This window comes from Ctenocephalides felis, unplaced genomic scaffold (assembly GCF_003426905.1).
Source record: "Ctenocephalides felis isolate EL2017-DRISC unplaced genomic scaffold, ASM342690v1 CF-g0.4_SCAFFOLD_01604, whole genome shotgun sequence".
In the NCBI taxonomy this organism is placed as follows: Eukaryota; Metazoa; Arthropoda; class Insecta; order Siphonaptera; family Pulicidae; genus Ctenocephalides; species Ctenocephalides felis.
Window position 1 is genome coordinate 52,783,251 of NW_020537758.1, and position 18,662 is coordinate 52,801,912.

Sequence of the window (18,662 nt, forward strand, 5' to 3'; positions counted from 1 at the left end):
TTACACTGAAATCAACCTGAAGCGACAACAATCTGTTTGACAAGGGGGCGTTCATTAATCACGTGATCGTTTTTTAAGGAGTTTTGGACCACCCCTTTTCCCCTTGGTGATACGTCGTGATATTCAAAATTAGACCCCCTCCTCCCCCACTAAACATCACATGTATTTTTAGTTACGAGAAAAAATTGTAATTTTTAACTTTCCGTAAGGTAAGTTATAGTAATAAAAAAATCGAAAATGAAAATGTTTATATATCTTTACGTTTCAAAATATTCTGTACATTTTGGCATACCTTCTGAACATTTTTTTTCAAAATTTCTCAAATAGATTTTTTTTAAATTTTCTCAAATTTCTCAAAAAGATTTTTTTTAAATTTTTCTCAAATTTCTCAAAAATCTATTTTTTTTCAAAGATTAAAAAAAATCTATGCCATACACCACTAGTTTTATTTTATTTGAAAATGTTTGGAATTTTAAACAAAAAAAACAGGTTAAATAAAATACCCGTGATATCTTTTTATACCCCTCCCCCAAGTGATATTTTGTTATTTATTTCTGACTTAAATTCGATAAACCAAATCGAATTTATTCCCACCACCATATTCGTGGCGCATCCACGTCGCGATCGTATAGAGTCGGTCGGCGCGGCGTGCGTGAGTCCCAAAGCTTCGGCGGGCCACGGGCTGACGCACCGCGCTTTCAGGTTCAGTATTGCACTGCGTTTGCAGCGGGATGGACGTCGATTTCGCGCTCCGGTCGGTTATAATTGATAGACAAGAAATATAATTAATATGTACGGGTAATTAGTTGACAAGTGAGGAAAAATATTTTAAAAATTATAATTTATTTTAATACAAATTACTATGACTTATTTTACAAAAAGTTGATAAATACTTGTAGTGGTAATTTGAAAACGATATCAAGTGCGCATGTTGTTAATTTGGAATTAAAGGAATAGTTCATGTTTTGTGGAAAATTTAAATTAAAAATTTTTTTCGGGTACTGTAAAAACATAAAGACAGAAAGGGAAATATAAATTGAGTGAATAAAAAAATACTTTGTGAACAATTTTTACATGACATGTTAACATTTTGTGATTGGTTCAGTGTCAAGAAAACGTTGTCCAAAATTATGCTAAACTAAAATTATATAAATTGAATTTATATTTATTAATAACATGTGTTGTAGTAAACATTTGTGCAAAGTACATAACAAACGCTAATATTATTACTACTTGTAACTGAAACTCTCAGTTGTTATCACGCTCCATATTAATGCCAAGTGAAAAAGTGATATTTCTTACTCTTTACAATGGGGACAGAATAAAGTTTTTATCTCAAATTATGGATTAACATTTAACCCGATTCAGTGACGTGATATATTTGTGTCTCAAAATTTACCCATTTGGATTTTTATTATTATAACGAATGAAGATGTTGGCTGTGAAGAATTTTTTCCTCCCGGGTGATCGGAAAAGCGTTCAGGAGCCGCCGCGGTTTTCGCGGATGCCTGAGACGTTAATGCGTTCGCTAAGGCGCCGGTCTTTGCGCGTCAAACGCACCAAATCGCTAGTCTTGCATGAGAAGAGAAAGTCTGGTGAGTTTTTAAAGGAAAATTGAGAAAAAATGCTTGAATTGAATTGAATTGAAAGTGAATTTTTAAATGAATTAGATTTACAAAAAACATCTTAACACTTGTTTTACACGGTACTCGTTTTACTAATTGTAAGATGACCATACCATAGTCCCGATTTTCCGCCTTGCGTCCCGGCATTGCTAATATTATTTTAAATATACTTTCCGGATTTCATGCAAAAAAATTTGGTCACCTTAGTTTTACACGATTTTTGAAAAAAAAAAATTAACGAAATTTATTGACTTTGCATTCACACGAAATTATAAACACTATAGGTACTATAATTTGTTTATATCTACAATAACATTTTCATTGTTTTACTGTCAAAATGTAACACTACAAAATGTATGTTACAGTTACAAATTCTTAATGGTAGTTTCTGATAGAAATATGTAGAGAAGATTTTATGATTTAAACTAAATTTTTTGCGTGTATAAACTTTATTCGAAAACCAAAAATTAAATAGAATGTTAAGTCTTATTTATCGCAATCCAGTTAAATGAATTTTTAATTTTAATTGTTATCTATAAAGAAGGTGCAATATTCAAAATAGAATTTTTAATATAAGATGTGCTGATTAGTTTCTGGCAAAGGCAGGACCAGCCGATACGGAGATAAAGAGCAAATAGTGCAGAAAAGAGAAATAGAGAGAACGGAGCGTCCATTAGGAGAAATGGTTAGTAGTTTTTGGCTCGGACAGGCCCAGCCATTTCGAAGATACAGAGCTAAATATACATAAAATTACAGTTTTTAAGAGAAATAAGCATCCGAAATGAATGATTCAAAAAACTTCCTGCTTGTGTTGATAAAACAATTGCTTTTGGAAAAATCTTCTCATTTTTTTCTTGTATATCAAAAATAATTTTGATTTTAATTTTAATTCTGGCTTAAGTTCTAAAGCTCACTTATATATTTTTAATGAATAATTTTAACTTTGTAATTCAGTTTGTATAATTTTCATAAATATTAGACAATGTCACAATATTTATAATAATCTATTTGAAAACATTTAACATTCCTCCAACATTTCTTTACGGTACGGGAAGTTCCAGCAATTTGCTTTAAGCCACGATGCCATACAACACTAGTTTCTTTTATTATTAAAATAAATTAATATTCTTATAATTTATTAAATGTGTTTGATATTATATATAATATTAATTTTTCGTCAAATGTGTTATTATTCATCATATTAAAAACTGTCAAAAAGCACTTTTTATGGTGATTTTTGTTTAGCACGGTTTTTACCATATAAAAGTTAACTTTTTTATATCTCGTGTATTAGCTTAATTTTGAGACTAAAGTTTAATCTCGCATTCGTTTATAAATTTTATTAATGTCCTATATATGTCAAAATTATTCATGCTAATAATAGATCTTGCATTTATGGCTGAAGTTATTTGGAATGTTGAAGTTTAGTTTTTTTTTCTTCGATTGTTATAAATCTACATTTTCAAAAGATGTGTTGAATGTATTAAAACTGTATTTGGAGAATTGCATTTATAAATTTGTTAGATATTTAATGAGAGTTTCTAAATTAAACTCAATGATAAACCGAAAGGTCAAGGCGGCTTATCTATTAATAAATTTCACTACAACGAATGAAATTTAAATGATGTCTGATTCTGTTTCCTATAGTATGAGGTTTTATTTAGAATGCAGTAATTTCTCATATTGAATAATTTATTCTGAAAACTATTCATTAAAATAAATATTTATTAAACGAAATCTACATTTTTTTATTATTATTTTTGTTTAACACGTTCACGGATAGTAAAATCCGACATTTGATTAAACACCGTTTATAAGGATAGTCAGATTATTATATTTTAATCGTTACCACCGATGAATGCTATAGCATCCACGTCAAGTATTGCGCTTCTATTTTACAATTCATATTTTAATCATTACAAACGATGAATGCTATAACATCCACGTGAAGTATTGCGCTTCTATTTTGCAATTTACTTGCCCAATCTACGGGAAAAGATAATATAATACAAAATTACCTAAAGGTCCAGTTAGGTTGTATAACTTGTCATGTATAATAATTACAAAAACGTGAGGTTATATAAAATGAAATTCAAATAAATAAATAAATTAACTTTGAAATTTAAATGCTATAGCATTCATGTCATTCTGCATCACAATAAATATTAATACTATAGCATTCATGTTCACGAACTTGGTAACATAATTTTGAACAAAACTTTAAACATATATAATAAATTTTAATACTAATATGTTCATACGTGTATTGTTGGTTCGTAACCGGAATCAATATTTGTTGAAGTTGTTTAATTTAAGTTAAAAATAATCATTCTAATTATTATTATGAAATACTTATAAAGTCCTTTGAATTGTTATTTAGTTTAATCAATTCACGATATTTTTTTCTTTATTCATATATTTGATTTTTTTTATTATAAAGCGATTTTTTCATATATAATGTCTTATAAATCACAAACTCCATCCTTTATAATGTCTGACACGAATAAAATTAGAATTTCCGCGCTATCATTAATCATCAAAATCAATGGTAAAGCCTCTTGAAGTGCTTTTAATGTTTTAATGAGAACAAGATAAGATGTTTTCGAAAAAATAATAGACATTTAATCTAGACTTGAGAGATTAATATTATATGTTATCTCTACGGTATAATTTTTAATTAATAATTGCTACTTAAATGATAAATAACATAAATGTGAGGTTCAAAAAAAATAAATATCAATTCTCTACTATTTTAAACAGTTAACAGGTGCACTTATGTGAGTATAGTTTTGTGTCTTCAAAATTTAGGTAAAATTTTATTTTTGAGGTAAAATACCACTTTATTTTGCACCGGCATATCTTCAAAATATTCTAAATATCTTGAAATTTGAGCATATGTTTTGTTTTTTCTTTCTAAAAATTGCAATCTAAATCGTCAACAATTTATAAGCATGACGAAGATTACTTGTCGATACACAAAATTCTGCCAATTTATCATTCAAGTATTCGTTAATCACAATTAATTATTTAATCATAGTGTCTACTTTAGAAATTTTTGTAAATTGATAATTTTGTAGGAATCTTATAGTATTTATATTAAGGGAATCATATAATATTACCATTAAGAAAGGAAAACTTCAACATAATACTACTTCTTTACCAAGATGTAATATGTGTGTCTAATTTAGCATTCATCATATGTTTTCATTAAATGAAATATTTATTTGACATATAAGGAATTTTCATCATACAATAGTTATTATTATGACTATGGCTATTATTGGCACTGGCGTCAGCTTGTTTGTCTTATAATATATAGAAATATATTATATGTGGTGACTGACTAATAAACTAAAGTGAATAATCATGATTTACATTTTAGTTCGCCCACACTCATTTAAAAACTCTTAATTTTATATTGAATTTTTTGAAAAATTATATTGCACTAACATTATTAGTATGCGTCTATAAATGAAAATAATTTTTAAATCGGAAGAACGATAAAACGATAAAAATAAAGGACCGCCCATAAAAATAATTACAAATTAATGGTCAAGAAAAATTTAACCAAATGATGGTGCTCAATTTTCTGCACAGATTCATATTATTCATATTATAATTACCATAAGACTTTAAAATTTTATATTTTTATTATGTAAAACTTGTTAGTAATATCAATATCGACATAAAATATTTAAAAATTTAAAATAATCAACTATAAATAAATGATATCTAAAACATTAATAAAAAAATAACAACGAAGTGCGTGAAAGAATGAAATAAAACATTTAAGAAAACTAAGTGATCGTTAAATATCGGAAACATAAATACAAGTGCCCAGAAACATGAGAATCCTATAGTAATGGCTGGAATAACTGGTTCCATCACATGTATAAATTGTTTACGATAACTTTAACCGTTTTTACAAAAATATTGCTACACATTGAGTAATTAATATAAATAGGAATATTGCACAATGCAACAAAATTAGAATTACAAATACGTGCTAATTAGTTGAAAACAATAAATAAATTTGTGAGATATTATTAAATAGTATTTCTAGTATCATAAAAAATAAAATGTTATATTGAAAGGATGAAAAAAATATATCAAACTGAAAAAACTTTTTATAGTTTTTTTGGAGCATTTAGCCACCTGCAACGTTTCATTTTCATATTCTATACTATTTTTTTTAAATTAACAATACAATACAATACAATACAAATTTTAACTAATTTTAACTCAACATTTCAAATTCTAAGTTATTTACTTTTTATCCTAATTTTTTTGATTCATCTTTCTTCTGAATCCATCTTCTTACTTCTACTAATACTATTACGTCTTCTAAATTCTATCGAAATTTTTCACTATTGTCGAAACTTTATATACTAATGTATTCAATTATAATTATATTGTCATATACAAACTCGTTATGACAAATTTAGAATTTGTCACGGATCGAACCAACGAACTCTGGCGTGTGAGTCGGGCATACTACTGTCTGAGCTATGTCGTCCACCTTTTCACAGTTAGACATCATGTTTTATTTTAATTTACAAAGTTTTAAAATTTTATCCCAGCTAATTTATCGAATATAAAGTTTTTACCATTTCATTTACAAACAGACAAACGCAATTAATATTCATTTAATAATAATAGTATGGTTGTATACAATAATACAACATGTGCATTTTGTAAGATTATTGTAATTATATTCTGTAAATATTTTAAATAACGTTACAAATATATAATAATTAGATAAGTAATTACTCTATAACATACTTATAAAATTGGAATAGTCTCAATAGGATTTCAAATAATGTTTTTTCAGATATATTAAAATATTTGATTAATTTTTTTACCATTAATCTGTTTTTTTTTTCTTCAGCATCTTATCTAATAGGATTTCGAATCATGTTGTTCCAGACATAATAAATTATTTGGGTGGTCCTTTATAATGCTAGTTCTTTTTATTTGGAAATTTTTTCCAGTTATAGATGCATATTAATGGTATTTAAAATATAATTTGGTATCAATTATTTGCGTTGTAATATTAAATAAATAAATACCTACAAATATCAATTTATTCCCATATACAGATGCAATTATATTGTAACCGTTACTAAATACTCTTTTGTGGTTAACTTCTTACGCACGGTATTTCTTAGCACTGTAATTAACCATTAATTTTTAATTAAAGATTAAAATATTATTAAAATATAATTACACCATCCAAACACAATCGAACTTTCATATTCTGTTGTATGTCAAATGACAATGAGTACTCGTATAACAAGCATGCGAATACGAATAATGATCAATGAAAAATATATTTTAATCACGAACTTTTTGGCATACTTCTAACATTTTAATTTTATCAATAATTAGCATACAATTTATTACTTAAAAGTTTTCACTTCATGCGTTAGCTAATAAAATTTTAGAGATTAAATAATTAATTGCTGGGACAATGAGGAATTTCGTAAGTTGTACATCGGCGTGTGAGAAAATGTATAATGTAATAGTTCTAATACGAGGCTGTTCGTGATTTTTACGATGCTTTTCTAGCTTCTGGAATTTCACATGGATTTCGTGTTAGATTTTATCATTAACATAAAATAAGAGGCTTTGGTATGAAAGTGTATTGTTACTTAATTGTTAATGTTATTGGGTAATATATTTTTACTTATTTATAATCATAATCGTTTGGTTTGCATGAAACTGTAACTCGAGTGCTTTGAAGTTACCTTATACGTAACATAAGTTGTATGTGCAGTATTGAGCAGTAAAGAATTACATACAATTGTTTTGAAAACAGGCATTTATAGAATATCTTCCAACTTAAATATTCATATTGAAAACTGAATTAATTGCTTTGTATTTAAATTTAATATTAGATTTTTATCAAGTATCTTTTCTTTGCTTGGTTTGGCATTTTACTGAAATTGTTTACTAACGATTTTTATTGAAACTTTTATGTTCACGTTACAAAATTTAACACGCTAATAAAAAAGTCTGGTTTAGTTTTATTGTTTTGTTAGCACGCGCCTTGAAACATCTTGATAACCATGTTTTTGCTTTTGTTCCGGACACGATTTCATTTTGACCACAAGTTGATCTGAATTTATCCAAATACAAAGCGTGTAGAACATATTTTTTATTGAAAGGTTTTTGTAAAGGTCTGTGAGTTTTGTTCTACAGCGAAGTAGAAGATATGCTTGAATTTTATTTCGATTTAGAATTCAAAAATATGAAAAGCCAATTAATTGATTTGTGTTCGAAACCGAATACAAGATTTAATTACAATCTTTGATATATTAGGAAGTGGCAAAATAATTTAATAAAATAAATAAAGGTCCAATTTGCCTTGAAGTAATTATACTGTCTAAACCAAATAAACTACATCACAAAACAACAGGTATCAAGTATATAAGTTAATTCTTAATGTGTGTCTTTTTACAATTTTCTTCAAATCTGGCATCTGTCTCTCTTTATCCCATAGGCGGGGTAAAATGGGACATCTATGGGGCAAACAGATCCAATGTCTTATTTTTAATTTTAAAGGGATTTTACGAAATAATAGCTACAATATTCAACCAATGCAAAATTTAATTTCATGGACACATTTTTCACAAATAACACTGTATATAACCCTGATCTGGTATTTCGTGAGAAATATTGATGCAAAATTTTAATTTATCTTTTAAAAACTATTTTTTATTGTTTTACATCTTTGACAGTAAATTCTCTCTTACCCCACTCACATGTAAGCTTTTATTGAGATTATATAAAAAAATGTTAGATCTAACTTAAAAATAACAATACATCTTATAGAACAATTAAATAATGTATAACTAAAAATTATATTAATTTCCGTAAATTAAACAACAGTGCTCACAATCTAAAAATTGTAACATTTCACATAAATTATTTTGTTTTTTAGATAGTACTTTTTAATGCAATTATAACAAAGTTCTAGTGGGGTGCATGGCATCGTGCCTTAAGGCAAATTTCTGGCACTTCCCGTACCGTAATTGATAATCTTGGTGCGGAACCCAAAAAAAATTATACAAAGTGTGTACACATTATTAAAATCTCTATAACATATCTGATAATTTGATGTTTATTTGTTCAATAAATATTTTTGACCGCCAAATGACATTTTTTGCACTTATTTTTATTGAGACCTGCCTTCCCAAAAATTAAATCAGTCCTTCATCTTGTCAATACAAGTAAAATGTTTTTTGAATTATTAAAATCGGACGCTCTGTTCTCTTAAAAAGAGTTACCATTTTTGGCACTTTCTGCCCCGTATTTTCGGAACGGCTAGACCTACCTTCACCAAAAAGTAATCAGCACGTCTCCTTATCAATACGAATCGAATGTTTTTTGAAATATTCAAATCGGTTGATCGGTGTTCCCAAAATCGTCGACGAAAATTTGTATCCGCACACACACACGCACACACACATAGACACACACATACATCCATTTTTTCTAAGGTATGCCAAAATATTCAGAAACCTTTGAAACGTAAAGATATATAAAAATTTTCATTTTCGATTTTTTTGCGATTACTATAACTTACCCCACGGGAAGTTAAAAATTGCAACATTTTTCACAAATTTTCATAAATTTCTTGCTATTTTAAGGATGATATTGTTAGGGCAGTTGTAATGAAGTAACGAAAGGAATTAAGAATTGTTGATGATAAGAAGATCGAGTATTTTTGTTTTGAGTGGCTGGATGCTAAAAAATCTTTCTGCATCAAGCAATTGGGATGATCGTCAAATTTCTTTTTGGAAATTATTTATACATAATCACTTTTAATGTAGTTTATGCAAAAAGGTGCAAAACGTATGCGTAAAAGAAAAAATCTGAGATTTCGTTATCGCGTCTTAAAGTTTTTTCTTCTCCTTTCTTATCTTGACCACGCGTCGACCTGAATCATCTGTCGAAACACGGACCATTTGGAGCAATTTTTTTTGGAAGCGTGCCTTTTCTTATTGAGTTTTTTATCAGGCTCCATTTCATTCTGCAAAACCACTGAGTTCAACGTGCTCGGGGAGGTCTGCTAATGCCTTCTTGTTAAGATCTGAACAATAGTAGGCGGGATACGGCGGAGTATTATACGTTAGTACTATGCGATATACCTGTAAGAAACATCTGCTCTCTGCACATTGATCGCTGACTCCGTCGCGTACAAGGTGCTGATTCTGTTTCTTAAGGTTATAATTCTTGAGGGATATTTATGCATTTTTTTCGCTTATAGAGGGATGTTGAATAGAATTTAATTATCAGAAGGTAATGTTTATTAAATGTAGGTTTAATTTCGTCTGCACATTTTTGAAAAATCTATTTTTTATGTTAATTATAGGTCACTTTACATATAAATGCGCAATAGTCTTGGTAATGAATTAATACGCGTTCATCATTTTTCTTCAAAAGTTTATTGAAAATCATTAATCTTCTGAATATATAATAAAAAACGTCAAATTAACTTTTAATATACAATTTAATAAGCATAAATTATTATCATAAAAGGATAGATAATGCATATTTAATGACATTATTTCATTTTAATCTACACCTTTTTCAATGTGCTGTAGGCCAAGCATATTTGTCTGTTGTTTATGTTGATTATTGAAAGGTGTGTTTACCGACCGATTTTAAAAATTGAAGTTCATAATTCAACAAAAATTCTTACTTCTTGAAAACTTGGGCCATTGTGTTATTTTTTACTGTGGTCCTAGAAATATTATTCACGATGTTACGGTTCTAAAGTTTAAATGTACAAAATAATAAAAATAACCACAATAATCCAAAAGTGGTCATAATTTTACCAAAACTCCAGGTGGCACTTAAAAGATCATAATTTACAAACAACGTTAGATAGTTTTTTTTTAAATATTTTTAAGACAATTAAGGTCAATACGTTTTGGCTTGATATACATGAATACACTTGTTTACAATTAAGTATATATAATTATAATTTGTATAATAAAATGGTAGTATTTAGAATCAAAATCGATTAAAAACGATCTTGAATTTAACGAAAAACTACTATTGCACTAAATCTTCCGATAATAAGATTTATATATTTGACTACACTTTTATATTATAGTTTTATACTAAGCTTAATTTTAGTTATTTTTTGTTAATGAACAGCGATCAAAAATGAAGGGTTGTATGAGCTGTAGTGATGAATTACTTACAAACATCGTTTTTTTATAGATGGTAAGCCAAACATCTCAATGTGTTTATATCTCTATGTGATCAACTTTATTGGTACAATTTCTGTAAGAGTGATGAATTTTATTGTTTCAGCAATGCCGAGTAAGGCCTATTTTCACTTACAATTAGAAACATATCGCTATCTATTTACTTTAAAATTTCAGCAGTATTTTCATATAACGTTTTATATAATGGATTTTACCATACATCTGGTAACATTATCAAGAATATTTGGTTGAGATATTATATTATTTCGAAAAAATCAGGCTTTATGGTAGTCACATAAATTACTTTTCTAAAATTTAGTATAACTTTCCTAATATCCAGACTACATTTTAAACGCTTTAAAAATTTTAAATCGGCCTTTGAAGCACATCCGTTCATTGTCTGCTGCATCGCAAATTGCGTGGAAATATTCATTGATACGAAGCAATTCTGTATATTTTCAACCCACACGGTCATTTCAAAAATCCATAAAGCTCCCGTTTTCATATCTCCAGACGGCTAACCGTGTATAATTCACCATTTTTATGAAAATTTATGTCTTTATCGACAATGGTTCGAACGATAACGAAAAAGAACTCATTTTGTTCCGTTTCGCGTACGCGCTAATTTATTGCAATTCTCGGACTCGAATTTCGGTACAAGATATAGGAGAGACCGGGGGTTGCTGACTGAAATTTATACTTAATTCGTTAGTTAACGCAGTGTCATCATTCTTGTTATTAATATTTATTCGTCATTATCATTAACACTAATGTTATAATAATAATGATAAATAATATAATAATAAATTAAAATGTCATGTTGTAATGTACATGATATTTTAAAAATATATAAAATATGGATTAGTAAAATGAAATTTATATAATATTTATTTTACACAATAATAATGAATTAAAATCTATAATTGATTGATAAACTTTCAACTGATTTTGTGAAAATTAATGTTACATTATTATCAATCATGTTGCTGAAAGGTGAATTGATCAAAATACTTATTTTGAAATACTTATTTTTATTTGAAATAATTATTTGCCTTTTTTTGTTTTATTGTACTTAGCAAGCTATAGATACAGTACATTCAGCTAATTTACAGATATATTTATTTGACAGCGTGAGAAGGATTGCTATCCTGCGATAGCACCTTCTTAGATATTATGTGTTTTGTTATAGTAAATCATTGCAGATTCTTTTTTCCGCACCCCATAGTTGTAGACCGTAGGACCACATTGGTTTAATAATTGTCTTGTATATTAGGAGTTTATTTTCTATTGAGACTTGTGATTTCCAGCCCATGCTTTTAAAAATTTTCGTCCTGGATTTTGATGAAATTTGGCATAGTGGTAAATATTATGCCCAAACTTAACGGCGTAAATTATTATAGGCCTATGAAAAGCGGTTTAATTAAAAAATCGCTTAATATTAAGCAACGCGCAGTTTACCTAGCTTTCAACACTGTTTCGTAAATGTAGTTTTTTGAATTGAACCGCTTTTCATAAGCCTCTAATATTTTACGCTGATCAGTTTGGACATAATATCTACCATCATGCCAAGTTTCATAAAATCCCAGATGAGCATCACGAGGATTCTCTTTATTAGAAATGGTGTTGAAACTAAGACTTTTTTTATTTATGTGTTCTTGTCGACTACTACTTAATAATAACACCGTAAATAAGTAGAATTTGCCAACAATTGAGCAGTAAACATTATTTTTACATATTTTATTTATAACGGGTGGTCAATATCTAGAGGTCCTAGTGATCTAGTGATCTTACGGTTTAGATATTTCTGTAGAGAAAGCATATAAAGTATTATACATTGTTAGAAAGGTCTCAAAATTCTTAGTTTTTTTTTCCATTATCGATAAATTCCAATTTTTATATGGGCCATATGTACAATTTATAGAATTTTTTATTTGTGATCTTAGAGATGTTATGTTATATTTTAGCTTATTATTTTGCTGAATCAATTATTGTTTCATTTATAAGTTGTACCTGGTGTCCTCTATTATAGACTTTTAGCTCAGGCCCAGCAGTATATTATATATATCACTGAACAAAAGAGAAGTTTTGTTTATAGGATTCGTTGGGCATGGCTGATTTCGTGCGCTGTTGTGGAAAGGAGGAACGGTTGAGTTTTACCAAGAACGGAAGTTTGGAACTGTACGGTACATAACGTATCTTGAAATTAGACATTGTCCTTATATTGTAGCGACAGCAAGTCATTTTAGTAGATTTTGTCTAAATTATCACGGCTCTTAAGCGCGATACACTGACAATTACAAAATAAGATTCGCTTCTGTCTCGCGAGGCGAGGATTACCCCTTGTACTAAAATAGGTTAACTATGAAATTTTTGTGCTAATTCTCGGATAAAATAAATCGGTTACATTTTATGTTACCGATCACTTATATTGAGTAGTCCAATTAATTGGTAGTCACGACAGTGTCAAAAAATTAATGTCTACCGTGTTTATTCGAGCGTTTTTCATTTTCTTAACTAACAAACCTTCAAATGGAACGAATATAACATTAGTTTTTCATATGACTCAATATAACAGAGTAACTCTTATACCATATTCACATATTCTGAATTCATAAAAGTTCATTTTGTTAGTCACGATTTTAAATTTTATTATCCAATACAATAAAATTGGTAGAGCCTCAAAATTCACAAAAGGTCATACCTGGTGTCTATTGGCGTGATAAGAAATACTAACTACGCAGTTTAATATCTAGGAAATGGTCATAATTCAAGGGTAAAATAATGGAAAATTATAGTTTAAGATTTTTTTAATAAAAAATTTAAGTGAATGAGAGATATTTTATGTAATAAACACTGCTGTTTCATATTTATCTAATTCTATTTAGCTAATATCTTTCGAACAGTTTTTGATTTTTTAAAATCGGTTCTGTAGGATGAGCTTAAATGTGAACGAAAATGTTAACACTTTTTTTCAACAATTAATTACAAGAAAACGGCTCGGTAGATTTTTACCTAAAATTATTCAGTACCATTCCCAACTAATATCTTTCGAACAGTTTTTGATTTTTTGATTTATCTAATTCTATTTAGGAATTTCAAAGAAATAATATACCTTTTTTGATATTAAGAAAATATTCATTGAATTTTGTACGTAAAAATATTATAACAATACAGAAATATCAGACATCAATCAAATTATTCAATCTTATATTTTTATGTGCAAGACACAAAATTCAAAGAAATAATACGGTTTTTTCTTGTATTAATCAAAATATTCTTTGAATTTTGTAGTTGTAGATACTCAATTATATAGTTAGAAAATTATAGATACTCAATATCTTTGTAAATGTCAGAGATAAGATAAATTAATTAACATTAAGCTGAATATCATTTAATATATTTATCAATAATAAAAATTGTTTACTATAATTTCTGATTTATGTTTAGAAAACCATTAAACACTTGCTTTAATATTAAATTGAGATACTAAAAAGAAGAGAGACTTCTTTTTCACTTAATTCGTTTAGCGTTTACTGTTTACTATTTAATATAATGTGTATCTATATAAAAATTTTCTTCTTGAACGTACACTCATGGAATCTGATTTATTGTAAAACTATATAATTACCACAGTAAACACAAATTTCGTATTTTATAAGCAAGACTTTAAAATTGAGTTAGACAGTTGTACGCTAGATTTTGTTAGCATCGTATTCTCCCTAGAAGACACAATGCAAACAATAAGACTCCAACTAGGTTCACAGTTGATTCTGCCCACCGGTCATGTTTTATTCATTTACAGAGAAAAAACTATCAAACAAAAAGTCCCAACGTTTACACATTGTTTACTGTATAAATATTCTGTTACTTCAGGAAGATGAATAAATAATAATGAAGCGCCGACTTGCATTTGAAATGAATGTGAGGTTTGAAATGTGATCTTATACAATAGTTTGATTTCCAAGTTATCCGAGCGTGTCGATTTCTGAAGTGCCGGTGGAGAAAGACCGACAATGTTAACCGAGTGCTGTTAAATAATGCATTACATGAAAATTATATATTGGAAACTGTCATTTCATAGTTACCACTGTGCATTCTATCATTTTCCTAAGACTTTCCGCTGAGTCTGATTCATACCCGAAGGCGCCTCAATTCCACTGATTCGTATCGGTTGTTGACGAGATGAGATTTATGCGAAGGGACTGAGTCCTTTATTAAAATAATATCCGTAAAAGGAAAAACTCCATCGTCCTGCTGTCTTTTTGCATACATGCAGCATCTGCTCGTTAGTAATGGTCATGCGAATAGGTGATACATGATTTATATCTAACGGACGATAAGTTTTCAATATGAGATATAAGAATTTTTGGAATCCAGGAATAAATGAACCGATATTAATAGATTTCATAAATTCTTAGTTTAGCATTATAAATTGCATCGAAATGAAATTAAAGTATCATAAATATAGCAAAAATTGTATTATATACAAATCTTGAATTGTTTTTGAAGAATTTTGAATATATTTCATTGCGGATTTTGTAGCTACTGAATGGCTAGATTTAGTTCCATATGGTAGAGCAGGGCTTCAAAGTCCGCGGATAAAAAAGACCATCACCATTATCTCATGAACAAGTAAAGTTAGAAATTTTTCAACAACAATATTTGAAAATAGAGCAGAATATAAAGTAGAGCAGGATCTCCTGCAAATAAAGCTAGAGATAAACGACCATGCAAAAAACTGTAACAAAAGTATTTTTTTTTACTTTTTTTTGGTTATGAGCATTGTTGTTAAGTTTGCAAGACCGCAATATAATTTTGAAGTGTATGTTATTTAATTGTTATTTAGAAAGTATTGTTAATTTTAAGTTCGAATCAACACACATTTTGATATCACCTCTATAATAGCTTACCTGTGGGTGGGGTAAAAAGGTTCAATTGAACCTTTACCCCACCAATAAAAGTCAAAGGCGTAATCAATAAAAATAGTAAATAAAAATGTAAATTCAATTAAAAAAAATTTCAACAACAATATTCAAGAGTAGAGCAGGATATAAAGTAGAGCAGGATCTCCTGCAAATCAAGCTGGAGACAAACGACCATGGTCAAAATCTATACCAAAAGTATTTTCTTTCATTGTTAGTTTTCTTGGTTGTGATTTATTTAGTTTACGAGACCTCAATATAATTGTCAAGTATACTGAAAATTATATTGTTATATAAAATGTATTGTTAATTTTAAGTTAGAATCAACAGATGTTTTGATAGCACCTCTATAATAGCTTACCTGTGGGTGGGGTGTAAAGGACCAACTGAACCTTTACCCTGGCAAAGACGTAACCGATAGAAAATAGTAACAAAAATGTAAATTCAGTTAAAAAAGCAATTTTACAAGAAATAAATTAAATGAATAGTTATTCCAACTCTGCTGATGAATATTTCTGATGAAGTACCAGATCAAGGTTATATACAGTATTATCTTTGTGAAAAATGCGCGCATGAAATTTATATTTTGCATTGGTTGAATATTGTAGCTATTATTTCGTGGGGTGAAAAAGGACAGATGACAAATTTTAGAATAATCGTAACAAGACTTCTATAATTAAGAATTAACTTGGAATTTTACTGAACGTAATAGGATATAGTTGTTTGTTCCATACGTGTTGTGTGTTGTGTACTTCATTTGGTTTAGACAATACAAAGGGCCATTGTGTCCCGTTCTACCTTATAGAAATAATTCATTGAGAGAGATAGTGAATAGTGAGATTTAAAAATCGCAAAAAATTACAATCGACTTCAATTTTACAATCATTAGCCAACTTCGACACAATTAATTAAAGAAAACCAACGCTTCACTAGACAAGTAGCGCAATTTGTCTCGATTTTCTTTTTCCGTAACAATTATTTTCTATTGTCTGATTGCAGCGCAAAAAACAAAAAGTAACGTTTTTAAAGACAATTTGCCATATACAGTCTTCGCAATTACATTCGCTTGTTCTACTTTCTACATAATTCATGAGTAGACGAAAACGTTTCGCACGAAGTCGACGGAGTCATATGTATATTTAAATATATCGTCATGTTAGACAATAATCGAAATTTGCATAATTATTTGCAAGCATGCAAATTTTATGATCGGCCAACGCTTATTTTCGAGTATTGTATATTTTTTATACAAGCTTGCGTAATTATTGCAAAAATTGCATGACTACTGAAATAGACGAATAGAGAAAATAATACAGTAGAAATAACAACTAATTGATATTGCTATTGGCGAACTACATTTTGTATAAATAATTTTAATATTTAGTGTGTCGATATCAGTAATTTTGTTATGATAAACAAAATTATTGTTATTTGCACTTTTTCTGTGGTCATCGATTATTCATTGATCAATAATCATATTACAAATTTTTATTTGTAATGGTATGGGTGTTTGAGAGTACTTGGGCTTAAATTATATTACAAAATCTTGAATTACAAAAACATAATTCTGTAAAAAGGGAAATCACGTTGATATTTAAATTTTCCAATGCGAATTCGAATAACTAGATAATAATTATCCAAAACGCCAAGCAAAAAGTAAAAGTTTATTCTTAACGTGTTGTGTAATAATGATTCTAGATTTTTAATTCAGTATTAATTATTTCCTGCGATTATTACAGAAAGATATTCAATATTAGAATCATGTAAGTTTCCATTTCATTGTTTTGGCTAAATGAACACAATGGCTTAGTGTTAGCGATATTTGGCAAGTGTAAATGAATACTTTCTTGTTATATTGTTTTGTATTTTATGTAGTTCAGACTCTAAATTTACTTTTTAAATTGAACTTTCTTTTGAATACGAAGATTCAAATAGAAATAATAGAAATCATAATCATAATCACAAATAGAAATAAATTTATGAAACATGCGTCGGATGAATTAAGAGGCAAAAATTTTTTCGAGGTCATTTTGATTCATCATTGTAGTCTACATAAATTTTTTTGAGAGTATATTAAGTTAATCCTGAATTTCACTAATATAGCAACAAATTATTTTTACTCCAAAATACAAGGTATTTAACTCTTTTGAAACTTAGGACCAAATATTTATTAAATTTTATATGAGTTATAACTATTTTTCTTTTAAATACTTTTGAATAGCTTTTTTAAGAGACATAAAGTCAATAACACACATTATTAATTATTGATAGCTAATTATGTTATATTAGTGATTTAATGAACAATGTATTAACTTTTTTGATGAATGACAACTTACAATTTATTCTTTCAAAATTGAATTTCGAACATTTGTTGGTAAGTTTAATCAGCTGTAATATGCAGCTAATCTTCATATTCTTTGCAAAATTTACGCTATTGAAATGACACTTAAAAAAAATAAAGTATAATAATGTATAAAGAAAGATATTGCCCTTTTTCTACTTCATTGGGGATAATTATTACATTAGTACATTTGTAGTCATTCTGAATTAAATTACAGAACATTTATTGGTGATTTCAATCAGCGTTATCTATATGTTTCATATAGATTTTGCACAATTTATTTAGATCTTATATATTGCTAAAATTAAAAATGTTGTAATACAATTCGTTTTTTATCATTTAAAAAAAAAGTTAGATAAACTGTCTAGTCTGTCTTCTGAGCTTGTTTTTGTCTGCCATAGTTGCATATAACATACTACTTATCAAAGTGCTTTTTTCCCTCATATAACTTCAAACTGCCTAGAAAGGCATTGATTAATATCAAAGTGCATTAAAGAAATTATAGTTATTGCAAATTTGAGTTGTGGTTTTTAACCAATATGCTCGTATATCC

General features: G+C 28.1%; 1 protein-coding gene across 1 annotated transcript in view; it reads left to right on the top strand.

Annotated features, from left to right (window-relative positions):
- The first annotated feature begins 1,254 nt into the window (after positions 1-1,254).
- Positions 1,255-18,662, top strand: part of LOC113372610 (centaurin-gamma-1A) — a 47,547-nt gene continuing 30,139 nt past the window's right edge. Inside the window, exon 1 of the mRNA XM_026612968.1 lies at positions 1,255-1,595. Coding sequence (XP_026468753.1) covers positions 1,427-1,595 — 169 coding nt within the window. The 5' untranslated portion in view covers positions 1,255-1,426. The remainder of the gene's footprint in view (positions 1,596-18,662) is intronic.